Source organism: Lepidochelys kempii, chromosome 7 (assembly GCF_965140265.1).
Source record: "Lepidochelys kempii isolate rLepKem1 chromosome 7, rLepKem1.hap2, whole genome shotgun sequence".
Classification (NCBI taxonomy): Eukaryota; Metazoa; Chordata; order Testudines; family Cheloniidae; genus Lepidochelys; species Lepidochelys kempii.
The window spans coordinates 56,045,227-56,064,292 of record NC_133262.1 but is presented as its reverse complement, the minus strand read 5'-3'; the positions used below and the strand labels follow the sequence as shown (position 1 = coordinate 56,064,292).

Genomic DNA, 19,066 nt, shown 5'->3' with positions numbered 1-19,066 from the left:
TAACTACACCTGCCTGCATTGACACAGCCATGCTGTAGGTTCAGCACAGACGCTGCTGCTTACAGGGATACAACACGGCCATGGTCAGGCACAACCACGCTGCCTGAAACAACACAATTGTAGGGCAAGGGGGATAAAATCACAGCACGAAACAACACAACCACACCTCACACACAACCAGATTTGCCAAAAGTGATGCATCCAACACCCACCTACGACAATAAGAACACATGGCTATCGCATGGGGCAACACAACTACACCCATCTGCAGTGCCACAAACACAATCATTCACCTGCAACAGGGCAATCGTACAGAATAATGTGAACACCCCTCTGGGGTGACACTGAAGCACAGCATGAAACAACACAACAACACCACAGACAATGTTGCCAGGCTTTACCTGCAGTGACCCCGCACACTCAGGTGTCTTTTACACAATCACACGGAATGACACAAACTCATCCAACTGCACTCACACCAACACACATCAGATGCAGCGATACACTCCCATGGCGTAATACAAGCACCTTCTTTGCAGCACTGCATTTAAAAGCACAAAGGCATATCCCTGTAATGACACAAACACTCCTCTTCTTGCTGCTACAACCAGCAAAAAGCAACCACACTACCGATAATGGGATAATCCCACTACAGACAACATAAATACGCTACCTGTAATGCCATAATCATGGAAGATGGAGCAACACAACTACACTCCCCAAAATAAACATGGTACAACATGATAACACTGCCTGAAATGACGACATCCCAGCACTGCAATAACACAACCAGATGGTACAACCCTACCACCTGCAATCAATGACAACATCTGTTGCAATGACACAACATCCTCAATGGAAATGACCCAACAATACTGCCCGCAATGATGTACTGATGATGCCTACAATGGAACAACCTCACTGCCTGCAGTGACACAAACACACCATTAGGAATGATTCAATCATGCCTCCTTGAACAACACAATTGCTTCAGCTGCAATACTGCAAAATTGCAAGCAATGATGCAGCTATACCGTCCCACCAGCAGTAATGGTAGAGCCCCCCAACATGAGCACCACGGCCATGCTGCCAGCAAAGACACAAGCAAATCACCTGTAGTGACAATCATACCACTGCTAGTGAGATAACCATGTGGCCTCGAACAATACAATTGTACCACAACGTCAATGACACAACCAGCTGCAGCAAGTCTGCTCAAGCACATCACAAGCACAGGCTTCTGCACTCACATCACACCTGTCCTTGTGCAAAAGTCTCCATCCTGATCTTCACGGCATGGGCCTGGGGTATGTAAGAGTCCAGAGCTCCTGGATGGAGATGGTGGTCGACAATTCCACTCCTTTGACCCCGAGGAATTCAACAATAAGGGTAAAGCCCATCTGTGCAGCGATTGCCAGTTCTGGACTGTGGACTGAACTCCCCTAGGAGCTAAGGGCCAGCCCAAACCTCCCTGCTTTCCACTCTAAGAGCGAGGCGCATATCTTCAAGAGGCCTTTGCTCACATAAACACGGAGCCATGTTAATGGGAAAAAAAACAGTCACCAAACTAACCAACCCAACTGAACAAAACAAATCCTTTTCCAAAACCAAACCACTCCGCCACACCGACGATTCTCCCCCTGGGGAGAGGAAGAACCACATGTGATGGATGTTAGTCACATCCTGAAATGACAGGACGCACCTTGAACACCACAATCATACCACATGCAATGACAGGACGCACCTTGAATATCAGAATCACACACACCCCCCGCCGCAATGACAGGACGCACCTTGAATATCACAATCACACCCCCCCTGCCGCAATGACAGGACGCACCTTGAACACCACAATCACACCCTCCCTCCCGCCGCAATGACAGGACACACCTTGAACAACATAATCACACCACCTGCAATGACAGGGCGCACCTTGAACAACACAATCACACCACCTGCAATGACACAACCCACCCTGAACAACAAAATTGCACCCCCTGCAATGACGTAGCCGTTCCACTTTGAACCACACAATTGCACCCCCTGCAATGACAGAACCGCCCCACCTGGATCAGCACAATTGCACCCCCTGTGATGACACAGCCCTGTGCCCCACACTTAGATGTATATCATTCCAATCATCCAAACGTCAGACTACAAAAGAGAAGGAAAACACTGAACTGCATTCAGCCTCTCTCCTCCTGGGGATATCACACTGGAAGCACTCTGGGTATTATTGCCACTTATACTAACAACCACCCGTCCACCTCCTCTCCCACAAAACCACTGCTGATAGTAGTGCTGATAACGCTAACAGCCCTGTGGGTTTTATTACTGCTGATAATAATAATACTAGACACATTACGGCTGCTCCTGCCAATAACATGCCGCCGATATGATCCCTGCTAATGCTGACAGTACTTGTGGATAATATCGCTGCCATTGTCAGCACCGCAGATCTGATTGCCAGTAACACCAGCAAATACTGCTGTGATTGTCGCGGGCCACTACGAATAAACACTGCCGTTGTTACAGCGGAGGAATTATCAACACCGGAACGGGAATCCAAAATGAGAATTTGGATCTATAAAAGAAATCTGCCCACGTCCTGCTCTTGAGAGAAAGAGCTGCCTTTAATCATGATGGTTTTCTAACAATCACAGTGGTCTCGCCTATCGTATGGAGCAAAAGTCCTCCTGGGAGCCTGAAGAGGCCAAGGGGTACAAGAGGGCACTGGGAATGGTGCTTTGATTATTCATTCATCCATCTCCCCCATATGAACCTATCCATCCATCCCCGTACGTGTCCACCTAGCTATCTAGTTTGTATATAATCCCCCTCACCATCGCAGCTGAGTGGAACTCATTTCTTTATTAGAATCGGTGGGTCTGAACAGGGTCTCCCCATTCTCTCACCCTGTTGAAAGGAGGGAGAGAGGAGGAGGGGAATAGCCAATCGCTCTCACCACCGTGTCACTGGGGGCCTTCGTGTCTTCCCTCCCACGGCCATAGTGCTGCCATACCCGGCTGGACCTGCTGCGCGCAGCAGGGAGAGGGGCTCAGCCTAAGGCAGGGACCACAGGAGTAAGGGCCAGGGATCCTACTGTGGCTGTGATATGGGGACAAGGCTCTCTGTGGCCTTGAGCAGGTCCATTCCCCTCTCTGTGCCCGGTTCCTTGGGGACGGCTGGGTGGTAACAATGGATACATCTGCCCTACGGCATGGCCATGGCTGGCCTGGGTCAGCTGACTGCCTGGCCTCTGGGACCCTGCAAGAGGGGTGGGTTTCAGAGCCCAGGATCTAACCCAAGACCGAACGTCTACACTGCAATTTTATAACCCCGCAGCCTGAGGCCAAGTCAGCGGGCCTGGGCTCTGAGTCTCAGGTTTTTTATTGCAGTGTAGACACACACACCCCGCACCCCCAAAAAGTCTTAGGATTCACCTGTGAATGTCTACAAGAGGCTGGAATGACAAGAAGTGCTAAGTACTCATAGGGGGACAGACCCTGCAATCCCTACACAGCCTTTAGGGACTGTCCCCTTCCTGACTCTGATTAGTGGGCACACAGCATCCCTTCCCACAGCCCGAAGCGATCCCCTCCACCTAGCCCCCCATCAGCCCCCTGAAAGTCCTCCCCTACAGGGACACCTGGCTGTCAGTGTCCCTCACATAGCCCAATGCATGCAGCCGTCTGGCTACCTCTGCCTGACTCGGGAGTTTGGCTACATCATCCTGACACATAATTATCTCCCCTATTCTTAATCATCTGCACCGCTGTCTAATGCAGGCACCAGCTGCCGCAAGGATGAGCGGGAGGGGAGCAGGGGACAAGGGCGGAGGCTCCTCTCTGCTCTCTTTCCCCTCCAAGCCACCCCGCATGCTGCTAACGACATTTTCAGAACCAGGGGCAGCCTGGCTTGTCCCCTCTGCTCTGACTGGGACTTCCCGAGAGAGCACTCCCACTTACCCCATAGATGGGAGGAGGAATTGGCAGGGCTGTTCCCTGCCCCCTAGCATGGCTGGGACTGCAGATCTGCCTTCAAAAGCAAACTCTTGCTCTTTAAATGCAAGAAGCAAGCCCCAGCTGGGAACAGATGCAAGTAGATCACGGGTATGGACATCATTCAGCACCCACGGAACACACCGGGAAGATGATTCCTTACAGTACAAAATACCAGCGGCTTGCCAACAATCACCCCCTCCAGTCTCCCATGCCTCCCACCCCGCTCCACCTTGCAGCTAAGACAAACTGGAGCCTGCCAGACTAGGAGAGCGCTGCTGGAGAACAAGAGAAAGGTGCTGGATGCAGACACACCACCTTGGGAGAGCTCCTGCCAGGAAAAGAGATCTGAAGCAGAGGGACCTCCAGTTAGTACTGTTGGTCGGTGGGGCATGATGCCGGGGTATCCTTGGGAGGGCAGGATGGAGACATATAAGGGCAGATTCCTCGAAGGCACGGAACACACGCTACAAGATGCAGCAGCCACTGGCTGGTCTGAAAGCTGAGGGTGCTCAGCACCACACAGGGAACGTCCGACGACTCACCCGGCTTCTGGCTGGAAGCAGGGACTGCAGAGAATCTCCTTTCCTTAATAAATCAAATCTGGGAGGAATCAGAACAACCAGTAAAAGCTGCCCTGTATGTCTGGGTTTCAGATCCTTTTTTTTTTTTTTTTGGTACTTTCATTGTACTGCGCCAAACAGCTCAGATTCTTGTACTGAAATCTAGGGAGTGGATCAGTCTGTCATGGGTAATGTTTGGGATGTTTGGGAAGAGCAAAGTACTGATGCCAGATGATCTGCTTGGCATTATACCGAGTACTAAGGGATCCTGCCAAGAGCCAGATCACTGCAAAACTCCACTGCAGGTGAAACTTATCAAATCTGGGTTTTCCTGACAATGCCAAACACAGCCGTGGTGTACCTAGAGGTTTGCAAATCTATAGGGGAACCTGGTCCCTCAATTTCAAGTGAATCCAGCTCAATTTATGCTTTAGGTGTAACCATGAAAACTACTGGAGGGTTTGCATTCCAGTAGCGACAGGTCAAAACCAAAACCCTGGATCCTAGCACTCCCAAACTTTGAGACAGTAGTTCTTAACCTCTCCCTTAATGTCCACCCCTTTCCATAGTGAGACTGTCCCAGGACCTCACTGCCATCAGTCTGGGGACTGGATCTGCACCTGGGTCCTGATCCAACTCCCAGTGGAGTCAGCGGGAGTTTTCCCATTTGCTTTAATGGCGTCTGAATCTCTGTGTTCCAAATGACGCGGTCCCTGGTTTTCACCAGTAACCTGACAGGATGAGGCTGCCGGAGCAAAGTTTTGCTAGGGGTTACCGGGTTCATTTGAACCTGACACTCAAAGTGAAACTCAGGAGTGCGTGAACCCTATGAGAACCGAAGCCATGGAAGTAGCTGGCACAACCCCCCATACAGCTCTTCTTCTTCAACTGAGATATAGCCTCCACCTCCCCCCAGCCCACCAGATAACACGGGCTCCCTCCCATTAACTTACCCCCATTTGGCCTGGGGGTTGTAGGCAAGTCAGTCTCCTACTGCTAGGAGGCACCATCCACACAACAGACAAGAGTGGGAAGTGACAGATTAAGGCAGTGGTTCTCAATCAGGGATACACATATCCCTGGGGTCTGCAGAGGTCTTCCAGGGGGTACATCAACTCATCTAGATATTCGCCTAGTTTTACAACAGTCTACATAGAAAGCACTAGCAAAGTCAGTACAAACTGAAATTTCATTCAGACAACTTGTTTATACTGCTCTATCTACTATGCCAGCATTTCTCCACCTGGTGTGTCAACAGAGAGTCATGGGATGGGTTTAGAGGAGTCTCAAGTGCAGGGCTGGCATTAGGAGTGGCAAGCAGGGGCCCTACAAAGCTAAGATACATACCAAAGCCTGAGCCCTCCGCCCAGGGCTGAAATCAGACTCCTGACGGGGTACAGTAGTCTGGAAAGGTTGATAACCACTCAATTAAGGCACAATTGAACGGGTCAAACAACTCAGGCCTCACACTTTGAACAGTCCCTCCCCAATTTTGAGTGCATCCAAATACAAGAGCAGATTTAAGGCAACAAGTATGCAAGCCTTCCCCCCTCCTTCCCCCCCGAATGCTGAGACTCCACTCCCACTCCTTACACTGCCCACCTGGAAACACACCAGCGGGTGGGCTTGGCTTTCCAGCTTTTTGCTCATTCCAAGATCTATTTAGCCATTAATCCACCCCGGTGTGGGAAGGGGAGAAGAGAAGGAGCAATCTTAATCCCTAATTTCTGTGGGTTTGAGGGTGGGGGTCATATACTTGGTAGGTCTCCTGTACTGTGGCCTAATAGTAGGGCCAAATACTTGGTAGGTCTCCTGTACTGTGGCCAACCCCAGGGCCAAATACTTAGTAGGTCTCCTGTACTGTGCAAGTAAGTCTGTTTGACGCAATGAAGGAGGCCAGCTGAAACTGGGGCCCTTAATGTCACTGTAAATACGTGGCTGATGGCACGTTGTAGAGAAAGGGCTGCTTGCACGGAGAATCTGAGAGTCACATTTCCTCCCACCCCACTGCAGGTGCTGAGCCGAGATGGCGTCAGGTTAGGAAGCAAGTGAGTCAGAATGACCTGGTTTCCCTGCAGTTCAAAGCGCGGGCACCTGCTGGCACCTGGGGAGTTGGGTTCCAGCCCTTTCCAGCGGAGAATGGGCTTGGGATCAGCTCCAGGAATGGAAGCGGCTGCTCAGCCCGCCGAGCAGATGTCTGGAGAATGTAGCCTGTCACGAAAGGCCTCGGAAGAAGAACATTCCAAGCCAGCAGGGCGGTGCGGGGAATCGGCCGCTGCTGCTAAAACTGATCTAGCCCTGGAGCAGCTGCAAGGCCTGGTTTGAAATCGGAGCCTGTGCATGGGGACAAAGAATATAAAAGGGGAGGATGAGCCTCTCCCCTCCCCCTACCTTCATCACGTTTCCTCTTCTCGCCATTCGACCGAGGAATGCCCAGGATCCCGTTAATGGAGTAAGAACCCACTGGATCATTGGAGGCACTGGAGACGGGAGGGGATGCTGTATTGGGAACTGGACAAAAGGAAAAGGGAAAAGGGCCATGAGGAGAGCAGCACAGCACTCAGGGAGCACCCAGACGAAAGCTACCCCTCCCCGCGCTCTCCTAGGAAAGCCCCTGGCACCAAACAGACCCCAGTTTGTGTCAGCAAAGGAGCCATAGACTGATATTCCATAGACTGACACGGCCTCTTGCTGCCTCTCAGTCTTGCCACATATCTCACCATACAGTAGCTCCACAGACCCCAGTGCATACCATCAAGCTGCTACAACCTGCCAGTAGATCCCAGTCTAGAGCAACAGAAGCTCCCCAAATGCCTTCCAGTGGAAGGCAAGGTCTGCATGTGCCACACAAGCTAATGGCCACCCAGTCTGTCCAGGTTCAGCCAAGTGCCTCCCAGGAAAGCCCAGTGTACAGCGTACTCTCCCAGTATGCCCCGTTCAAGAGCTACCTGTCGCATCACATCCCAGACATCCTCCCAGTGCAGCCTCCCCTCCAGGATACAGCCGAGCACTGGTGCACAGCATTTCAGTGCATCTCAGTACAACCCAACACCTTCTACAATCTCCCAGTGCAGATCAAGAGCTCACAGTACGTATCCCAGTACAGATTAACACCATTGTGGTGCATCCCAGTACAGACCATCTTCCAGTATAGGCTAGAAGTCTCCCACTGCAACCCAATCATGGCCATCATCTCTCAACAGTTTCCAGTATAGCCCAGTATCCGCTCAGAAAACTCATTCAGAAGAAAGAGGGCAGGTGTGCAGGGTAGTACACTGCGTTCCAGGAGGCATGCCACCACTTTCTGTATGCGTCCTAGCAATTAGCAGCCCAGCCCAGATATACATCGGTGCTCCCTTGTGCAACCTCCCCTGCACACCTCTGCCCCCACCCCCACAAACATTGTACTGGTGTGATCAACACCCCTCTGTGCAATAGGAGTCTTTCGGAGCCTTTCAGTACAGTACAGACTCTGCCAGCCCTATCTAGTATAGACCAGTACAGCCCAATATGGCATCACACTTCCAGTGACAGTACCCACAACACCATTCCATACAGGCCAAGGCATTCTATCACATTGCAGGACACAGCACTTTTCTTCCAGTACAGAACAGAACCCACCAGCCCCGTCCAGTATAGACCCCAGCACTTCCCAAGAGATCCCCGTACAGTGCTTGATTTCCAGGAACAAACACCCACCAACCCCTCTCTAGACAGGCCATCACATTTCACAACTTCCCCAGCATACAGCACTGTTCTTCCAGCACAGATTAGCAACCCCACCCTGTACCCGCAGGAGCAGAACATACAGACAAGACCACAGAGCCAACAGTAAAAAATGCCTTTGACGCCCTTAGCACAGACTCGGTAACACTATAGACTAGCAAACTCTCTGCAGACATTATTACAGGCTCAGAATCCTGCACACATCATAGTCAAACCATCTCCCATTAACGTCTCAGTGAAATATCGGCACTGCTGGACTCAATGGCCAGCTCTCGGGAATGTCTTTTCCTGCTACATGCGTATCCTTGTCTCTGAGAAATGGGCTCATTCCAGGGATGGGAGAGATGGATAAACAGAGAGGTGAAAGAAGAGGAAGAGTGTGAAGGAGGCAGGAAAATGGAAGGACAGGGAGAAATGTGCTTGGACACTTTATATACAGGGAGGGAAAGGAGAGAGAGGACAGACAAAGGGAGGTAGAAGGATAAAGAGTGACTCAATACTGTATGAGATTCCAACCCCGTCTACCTGCTGAGTCGCATTCTGAGTTGGACATAACCCACTGACCCCACTGGAGTGAGGCCGGTGGAGAATTCGTCCCTCTGCCTTTAGCTGTGCTGGCTGTTTGGTGCCTCTCTCACGCTAGTCTGCCCTAGTATCTGTCTTTCTTCCCTTCTCCCCCCCCCGCCACATCCTTATTCCCTTATGTCTAGATCCACCTGCCCCATCCCTGACTGTGTCGGCCCCTCCGCGGCCTTCTTACCGATCGTGTGTCCAGGTGCAGTCACTCCAGTCCCAGTCCCATCTGGTGTCGGGTGGAAAGGCTGCTGAACTTTGGTTCTGATAATCCTGTAAAAGAGTGAAACTGGGTCAGAACTCAGTTCCTTCCACAGCTCCTCCAGCCCCTCAGAGCCCATCAAATGCTGGCACGGCCCTCACCAACCCCAACTGCCAAACAGGAGGCCCAATCTACTGTCAATGCGCAGCCCGGAGCAGGAAATAACCCTGTGCAATGGCTTCTTCTGACTCAGCATGGCCACAACATGATCATGGGGGTTTCGCCAGCCATGTCAATGAGAGTCCCTCTGAGTCCTTCTCAGATGGGAGTTTTCACTGCAGAGCTAACACAGCTCAGAACGAGCACCAGGAGTAGCAGCCTGTCTTGTGTATCAGCAACTAGGTTATCATTGATGTACTGACTGTTCAGGACCATTATTCCCGGTGATGCTGTGAGAGGCTGGACGAACCCAGCTCAGTTGCCAGACTCCGGCAGCCTTAGCAACTCGCAGGATCACTGTTTAATGTGTGAGTGGTGCAGATCTGATCTGTAGTGTGAATGAGAGGGAAATACGTGTGAAGGGCCCAAGGACATAGATTCATAGGGTTAAAGGGCAGAAGGAATCATTAATTCATCTAGTCTGACCTCCTGTATGTCACAGATCATAGAATTTCACCCACTTTCCCCTGTGTTGAACCCAATAATGTGTAATTATGACCCATCTGGGTGTCAACATCATACTACATGATCAAGAAGCTCTGACCCAAGAGAGCAAGAGACTAGAAATACAAAGCACTTTGTTTTTTTTTAATAAAGTAAAGCACTTATTAACCAATTAAGTATTACCAGGGGCGTTTCCCTGGATAAGTGAGTGACTGGGGGCACAGTGCAGCCGAAGGAACTGGCAGTGGGATATAGATCATAAGCAAAGACAAAGCTCCCACAAGTATGTGGCTTCGGCATTTATCGGGCAGTGAATGAACATAACTCAGAAGCATAGAGAAGTTGTGTTGGGGAATGTGACAGAGCAGAGGAGACATCCCAGAATGAAGATGGAAAGTTAAAGCTCAGTTTATGTTCCGGTCCTTGTTACATGAAGTTTTTCGCCACTAGATCACTGGTTCAAATCCAGCTGAGGTCAGTGATGAAAGAAAATCGTTACCTCCTGATGGCTGCTGGTGAAAAGGGCTGGAGAGGTTCCTAGCCTGTGCTATTAGCCCTCTTGCTGGCAAGCTCAGCAAAGCCACCAAGAATTGGAGAGGCCATGAAGGCTGAATCCCCCTCAGACCCTAAATGGGGGTCTTTCCAGGTCAGGGCTGACCCATGGGGTGGGGGGTGGGGGGCTGCGCGAGGGCTGCCCATGCTGTTCAGGGATTGGTTTCCAGGACTGTCAATCCTGTATTAAATTCACTTTAAATCGTGCCCTAAAGTCCCTCCTAAAAGTGAGAGCAAACAACTGAAGGTGCCTGGCATCCTCCCCTGCTCCACCTAAGGTGGGAGGTGCATACGTGGCAGAGCTCTTCTACAGAACAAGCTGGCCACACTTCAAAGAGAAAAGGCATGTTGCACGGCCCAGTGTGGGCTAAGGGGAGGCCGGGCCAGGGCCAGGATAGTGTAGGTAAGGCCGAGATTATGGGGGCTGTTCCCAGGCCAGAGAATGGTATTGTGGGGCTGAGCACCTGAGAAACATCAGGATGTTTAGGCGTTGCAGGTGATGGAGCCTGAAGTGTACTGGAAGGGGCAGGTGTTGCAGAGGATGTATGTGGAGGCAGGTAATGTAAAGGTTTGTATCTGAAGAGGCCCAGCTGGTATAGCTCCACTTATGTCAATGGATCTGTGCTGATTTACACCAATTGAGGATCTGGTCAGGAGGTATTTGAGGACCTTGTACATATGGGGCCAGATCCTGAAGCTATGCTGATTTACACCAGCTGCCTCATGAAGGGGCAGGTATTGTAATTTCTTTCTTTCTCCCCTCTCCCCCATTCCCTCGAAGCACCCTGAAGTGCCACTGTGCTTGTGTGAGTTTATTGATTCCGTCCAGCCCAGAGAGAGCAGAAAGTGGGGCTGGGGTGCAGGCACAGGGCTGGAAATAGAAAGCTATAAATTATTTGTGACAGGAAAGCAATAGTGCCAGAGAGCTGAGCACAAGTCCCGTGTCACTATTAGATTCCTTTTAGCCTGATGACACTGTAAAAGAGGTTAAGTGTCTGATGGAATCGTACACCTAGGGGGCAGGGGCAGGCTGGGAGCAGAACAAGCCACACAGAGCGGGTATATCAATTCTCCAGGCCAATAATATTCCTCTCATTGATCGCAACACAAAGTTCAAAAAATCTCATTACAGCCAGGCAGACCTGGAACTTTTTAAAAATCAATAGAGTGATATAATGTATGTATGCTTAGTATAAATGTGTATCTGTTCATCTATCCATCCATTCAAATTCTGTCACGGGTGGGTGGTGGGGGGGGACGCGGGTGGGGTCTGAGTTAACTTACACATTATACTGTGTTACATTGTATTGTACTATATTGAAATGAGCGAGTTAGAAGAATTCCCCTGCAGCCTTAGATGACATACCGTAAAAAGTCCTATTAGCAGGGAGATGACATCAGACATCCCCATTCATATTTTGAGATGACCTCATACTATACAAAGTTATTCTGTACAGGTGAAAACAATTTCTTTTGAGTCTTACCCTAAATACAGTTAGAAGAGCATTGGAGTGACATCAGAGGCCCTCATTCATACTAAGGTGACTTGAAATGCTTCCATTCACAGGGATGCCAGCAGGACGTTTTTGAAGTGAGAAATATAAACAAATTAAATTTAAAACGGAAATATCCTGGCCTGCTGTTACAAGACATAGCCCCTCTGATTTGAGGGCAGCCTCTCTCATAAGCTCTGTTCACCAACTCTTGGTATTACATGGTTGGTTTTCTATTCAGTTTGATTCCCAAGATTTTCACCTTGCTCCAGAGAGTCTTGATGAAAGCTGGGCAGAGTTAAAGAGCGGATGAGGCATTTAACATACCAGTGAAGTAACTCTGATCTCACAGGGTGGGAAGCTGTCCTACAGGGAAACTTATCTCCCTCCCTCACCACCATATTACCTGGGTACCTCACAACATTAGCATATTTAACCTCACAGCACCCCTGGAAGGCAGGGAAGCTATAGCCCCATTCTCAGAGGGGAAACTGAGCCACAAACAGACAAAGTGATTTACCCAAAATCACACTGGAAGCCAATGGCAGAGCTGAGAATTGAACTCAGGCCTCCAGAGAACTACACCCTTCCCTCCCTACCACACCATCCTTCATAGCTTGGTTGGACATGTAGTATTCATGTCACTCTCTGGGAGGTTTTAGTGAATTCAGCACGGTGAAAGATTTTGGACTGACAGTCCAGGGGCCAAAAGGCCTCCTTATCCACAAAACAGGAACAATAGCCATGCAAGATTCCCCCGCGATGTCCCACCAACCCATGCAGGGGTGAGAAGGGAAGCTCAGTCTCCATATCCACCCACACCTTGGACTTTCCACTGGAAATGCCATTACAAGGTTGCCAGGTAGGCCCAGTTGGGATGGAGGTTGCTGAGATGTGTCCATTAGGAACTGGATCTAGACTCACCAGCAGCTGATCATTTTTGGTCACTACCAACCAGGACCAGAGTTCAGTCAGTGACCTGGAGGTGACCGGCTCTGTAGAAAACATTCCTATCTCAAGAATGAAGCTGGTTTTGTGTCACAGGTTCACGAGGAAGTGGGTAGAAGCACTGAGGTTGTGTTTTTGCAACCCACCAATAAATCTGATCCAAGTAGTTCTTAGAGAGACAAGGTGGTATTGGTAAGAGAGACAAACTTTCAAGCTGACACAGTGCTGAAGGACCTGGAGAAGAGCTCTGTGTCCGCTCCAAAGCTTGTCTCTCTCACTAACAGAAGTTGGTCCACTAAAGATATGACCTCATCCACCTTGTCTGTCTAATATCCTGGGACCAACATGGCTATAACAACGCTACATACGTAGTAATTATTGGCATACCAGGGATAAACCCAGTAGAGGTGTCAGAATGGAAGACATTTCCTATGGCTAAAAACAGCCTGGAACCCTGAAAGAACCCTCATATTGCAGTACGACGCTGTTGGAAAAGAAAGAATGGAGCTTTTGGATGGGATTGACTAGAACTCTGAATTGGAATATAGGATGTGGCCATTCCATTACCTTGCAGTCTATCTGTGGATGGAGCTAAATAGTCACCCTAACAACTAGTGCTGGGTGAAGAACTCATTTTTTTCCAGTTTTCTGCCAATTCTGGAAAATCAGGAGGAAAATATCATCTCGGGTTGAACGATTTTTTCCATAATTTTCAGTGCATTTGAAAAGTGTAAAAAAAAATATGGCTCAAACAAAATGTTTTGTTTTGATTTGGAGCATTTTTTAACATTTTTGATTGTTCCTTTAATAAAATTGAAATACATTTGAAAGCAAAAAGTTGTCTTGAACCAAAACACTGACACCTTCCACTTAGAAAATGACATAAAGAAATGTATCCTTTTTTCACTTTTTTGTGGGGGGGACGGGACACAAATTCACAAAATGGTTTGGTGTTGTCAAATCAGCATTTTTCTATGAAGAAATTTTGCCCAGCCCTACTAACTACTACTTCTGTCACTTTAAGAGGTAAAGTAAGCCCGGTGTGAACAAGAACACCTGAAGCATGGTCCCCAGGGAAACAGCCGATGAAAGCTGAACAGAGTTGACCCAATCCTGGCCATAGCAGCAACCCACACAGCATAACAATGCAACCCTCACACACCAGGGTTTTTCTGAACTTTGAAACTTCTTCCACATGTGATCCCTAGGTGTCCCTGAAACCTGAGCCTTCTGGCTTACTGCTACGGGAGAGCAGAAGTCCAGTTCACCTCTTGCTGCTGCTGCTGACACATTGACATTCCCTAGCCAAGAAGCTGGAAACAGCCACGCTTTTGACCTTCTTGCACAACTACTCCCTGAGTCCTTCCAAAATGGGGAGAAGCCACAATTCTCAATGACTCAAATCAATGGTTATCACCCAGCCAATGCAGTTAACTTCCTTGCAGTACATGTGAATCCTTTCAAAGTTCTTTTATTGAGACAGTGTCTCATTGGGCTAGAGCCATCCCTGGTTTCACCCCCTCATAGTCAATGACTGATGTAGTAACGTCATTTGTGTTTAACTGAGGGCAAACTGGCTACCAGTACATGGGCAAATTGGTAGTTATTGTAAATTCCCATTTTCATTTTCCAATGGGAGACTTTTGCACAAGCAGTGAGTGTGCAAATTGCACAGGTGCAACTCTGACACTGGTCTTTGAAAACACGGCTCCTTCAAGTTTAGTAGAATATGGACAAGATTTAATATATAAGCTTCTGAAGCTTTAAATTTTGGGACATTTAAAAACATTTGATGGCAATAAAGAAACTGAAATTCATTTTGCCAACTGAGTTTAAGATGCAATATTATGTTAAGTGATGGTATATTACATCATTATAGGACATGACATCACACTGTGAAATAGTGTCTCTTTCAGGAACCTGTGAGTTATTGTAGTTGATTCCTGGTATCACCCTCTATAGTTTATATTGCAAAATAGTTTCCACTGAAACCAACCCCGTTTTCAAATGCTCATAACTTCCTGAAACATTCATCGTTTGGACTGAAATTTTCCATGCGTGGCCTCTGCCCAGAGGTGATTATTTTTTTTTGGAAAGTTTAAGTTTAAAGTTGAGGTTAAATTTATTTTTGGAATGTCCCTTCGGCTAATTTTTTAGTTCAGAGAGTTACAAAAATTCACCTCTCCTGTTATTAAGCATAAATCGGCTAAGCTGGTTTATCTGATTGGGGCTACACAACAAAAACGATTGATAAAATGTGAAGTTCAGCCGCATGGCCATAATCCTCACTCAAGTGTAGCACTTATGCTTTGTCTGCAGAGCATTTCCCGTCCCCCCTTCCCCCCGATAAACAAGTGATTGAAAAATTCCTCCTGTTCAGTGAGAATCCAAGATTGTGATCGACTGTAAGAAAGGCCCTACCCCCTTTTGTGACATCATTACATGTTCTCACTTCCCAGCCTGATAGGCCCTAGGACTTCTATCTTACTGCTGCTTGGGATGGTTTGTGAAAGGAAATGGGTAAGTGCCTCGGTGGAAAACACACACACAGTCAAATCTTGCCAGAAACTGACACAGCGTTGGCCACAGGAGAAAACTGTGGAGTCCAGAATTTCAGGGTTTCTGCAGCTTGTGCCGCATTCTACAGTATGCTTCAGAGTCTTTTTCTTTACAAAACTGAAGGTCAATGTTTTCAAAGTTGGATGCCAAAAGCTAGGCATCTACATTCATGTAGGCATTTACATAAATAGCCTGAGTTACTGCAGCAGTGAGCACCCACCGTTCCCATTTACTTGCATGGGAAGTAAAGACGCTCAGCGGCTTATTAATTTACTTATTTAGGTGCTCAACTATGGATTATTAGTATTATTTATTTTAAACAAGGGCTTGAGAGGCCAGTGCTCTGCACCTTGCATGAACTGAGGCCTAAATAAGTAATTTACTAGGCTATTTATATTCTAAAATCCGCACGCCATGCAGTGTGGCCATGTTATGTCACCGTAGCTCTCGCCCGTCCTTCCTTCAGGTGATTTAAAATGGATGAACCAAACACATTCTCCCTCCCCCATTTATTACCAGGGTGGGCGTAACAGTGTGGTGCGTGTACAACACAATGCACAGCAGACTAAGCCATCGCCATCACTCAGAGACCCTCCTCTATGGAAGTAGACCGTAAGGACTTTTCCTTCACGGAAGAACTCAGAAATGCTTTGCACTTTTACACAGACAATGAAAACATCCACAGTTATGTTAGTCAGGGTAAGATGACAGAAAAGATAGATCCTTGTGCTTCTATGCATAAAGCAACCACTAGACAATTGGGCTTAGGAGAGAAATTTCCCTATGGACAAATTTTCTGGTCCTGGCCACTGTAATAGACAGGATACTGTATTAGATGGATCCCTGTTCTGATCCAGTTTGGCAATTCCTGTGGTCCTACCAGAACCAAGTAGCATCCCCTGGGGCAGCAGAGGAGTAGAGTGCCCGTCCACCCAAAGAAAGGTCTCTACAGAGCTGCTGACTCGAATAAGTCCCCCCCCATTTCATCAGACCCTTCCGCCATGCTCTATTTTTCAGGCCAGAAGGATACATTCAACAGAGCGCACAAAGTATTTTTGATTTTTTAAAGTATGTATGTAAAATATTATTAAGGCTTCCTATTAGCAGCCCATTAGAAGCCCTCAAGGTGTGGGTTACTGGGCATTTATAGCACTTCTCGGGAGGTTAAAGTTGCGATGCCTTCGGCCTCATTCTCCACAACACACCCCAGGAAGGAGTTAATGGCTGAGGAACATGCACCCTACCTCGTCTCAGTGCTTAATTAGCATGTGTCTGCACCACTGCATCATGGGCAATACAGAAGAGGGCCCAGATGGCAGCATGGCCAAGTACTATAGCCATAGTGTATTTTCCACCATGGTGTGACATGGCTAATAGTCTCTCCCATTGCTGCTAAGATGTACCGTGACACCCATGATCCAAGGAACAGTGGTTGATGCTGATAGGAGCAGCAGACACAGTTGGTAGCTGGCCTGAGGCTATGGCACGCCCTGCCCTGGGTTCAGATTGTGGAGGAAACACAAGACCCATGTATTCACCCAAACTTTCCCTGACAATGAAAAACAAATACACCTCTTCCTACTGCTGAGGTGGGGAGAGACAAGAAGGGAGCTCAGATACTGTAGTGGTAAGCATGGAATGGGTAACTACTAGATCTGGGAGGACAGGCAGAGGGGATGTATTTTTCTGAAGCTTTGAGGTGATTGAGGGTGGGGAAGGAATTCAGTAGTGGTCTCTGATCAACACACTCAAGTTTCATACCTTCTCCTTGTCCACATCAGTCAAACTGTGCTGCCTGTCCGGCTTTGCACACTAGGGGCACGTCTACACAGTGAGTTACTGTGCGGCAAGCCAAGGTGTGAATCTACACCCACCAGCTTGCTGTGCAGCATTCCACATGGACAGCGAAAGTCCTGCCATGCAGCATGTCCTACTTCACTTGCAAGTAGTCATGCACTGAACTGCACTCTGAGATGCTGCACTGTGGCGGTGTCCACACAGAACGTTGCTACATGGCAAGCTGGTGTGCTGAAGAGTCACAACCTGGCTTGGCAAACAATAATGTGTAGATAAGCTCTGGGTGCCAGATCCCTGACTGGTGTAATTCACTGTCACCCCACCGACTTCAATGGAACTATGCTGATTTACACCAACTGAAGATCTGGGAAAAAGGAACCAGTCTCTCCCAACTTAGCCTCAACCCAACCCATGTGCAAGAGAGAAGCCCAATCCCTTCCCTTCCCTTCCCCCGCAAGTCTCTGACGAGATTTTCCCCAGACTGAGAAGGCTCCTGGCATGCCGGAGACAGGCAGAATCCTCGGCAGTTTTACCATCTGAAGGGCTTAGAGGGGCTGGAGTTTTGTTGTTTTAAATTGGTGACCCGTGATGACACCATCCGGTTTTATTTCATTTCATTTGAGCAGAGCATTAACCTCAGCTTGTAGCAGCTCCTTGGCCATCCCGGCTCTGCTATGTGGTCCCCAAGTAGAGAAGACAGGTGGAGGAAAGGAAGAGCAGCAGCCAGATCGGGGGGTGGGGGGGAGCAATTCTGTAGGGCTGGATTGTGAGGGCTCTAACTCATGTGGGCGAACAGTGATCCAAGTGCATCCCATTGGCTTTAGTGGGTCTAGTTAGCATAAGACTTGGGCAACACTTCACATTTAGATCAATTTAGCTACATTGCTCAGGGGTGGGGGAAAATTCACTCCCCTGAGCCGCATAGTGAAGATGATCTAACCCCTGATTTAGATGCAACTTGGTCAATGGAAAAATTATTCTATCAACCTAGCTACAACCACTTGGAGAGGTGTATTAACCACATTCATAGAATCATAGAATCATAGAATATCAGGGTTGGAAGGGACCTCAGGAGGTCATCTAGTCCAACCCCCTGCTCAAAGCAGGACCGATCCCCGACTAAATCATCCCAGCCAGGGCTTTGTCAAGCCTGTCCACATTGATGGAGAACCCCCTTCCATCCACACAGGAAGCCTCTGCGCTACAGCACCCGTAGTGGAGACATGGCATAAGCCATGTAAAGGTTGCACCATGTAGCCGCTAGTCTGGCTGAATAGACAGCTGTGTTATATTATGGGAAACAGGCTCTCGCTACCATAACTGCCATCAACTTTTTTTTTATTTTTTTTTTATTTTATCTGACAGGTCACGGTATGTTTGTATTTATACACTCAATAGGCCAGATGCTTAGCTGTAAACACAGGCATAACTCCACTAACTGAAGTCAATGGATCTATGCTGATTTACACCAGCAAGGATCTGGTCCTATCTGGCCATACCCCTGGCTCTACTTGGCCCTACAGAGTAGTTTTGCTTTGGGTTAATTTTCTGTGACTTCTGTGCCAGGAGCTGGGAAAGGGACCCACCCTACACCAAGCCCTTGGAATCACTAGCCCAGCAGCCCCTCTATTTGCATTGGGGTATTATAAAGCATCCAGGACTTGGCACACCGAATAGCTAGAGAATCCAGGCAATGCGGGGGGATACTACTGGGAAAGACAGATGACAAAGCAGGGTGTCAAAATCACTCTGGGGAGAAGGATGGGTTAATTATTTTAGGTATGGGCTGGGACGTACATTTAGGACCACCCCTGTCCATCAACCCACCCCAGAATTCCCACTGGGGTCAATGAGTAGTTTACACAAAGACCCAGGATAGAATATTTTGGTTTTGTACAGGAACTTAATTTTTAATTACTCTCGTTACTTATTATTGGCTTGGTTGGTACCTTTAGTATTGCTCAGTGGGAAAGTATGCTCTCCTTTCAA

The 19,066-nt window shown here is 48.4% G+C and overlaps 1 protein-coding gene across 11 annotated transcripts in view; it reads right to left on the bottom strand.

Annotated features, from left to right (window-relative positions):
* PAX2 (paired box 2) overlaps positions 1–19,066 on the bottom strand; it is a 133,216-nt gene that overhangs the window by 71,112 nt on the left and 43,038 nt on the right. For 9 of the 11 annotated variants that reach the window (XM_073352923.1, XM_073352924.1, XM_073352922.1 and 6 more), the window contains exons 4-5: positions 9,051–9,136; positions 6,956–7,075 (exon numbers count right to left, since the gene is read on the bottom strand). In XM_073352923.1, the coding sequence (XP_073209024.1) occupies positions 6,956–7,075; positions 9,051–9,136 (206 nt within the window). The remainder of the gene's footprint in view (positions 1–6,955; positions 7,076–9,050; positions 9,137–19,066) is intronic. The other 2 variants (XM_073352927.1, XM_073352928.1) reach the window with 1 other exon arrangement.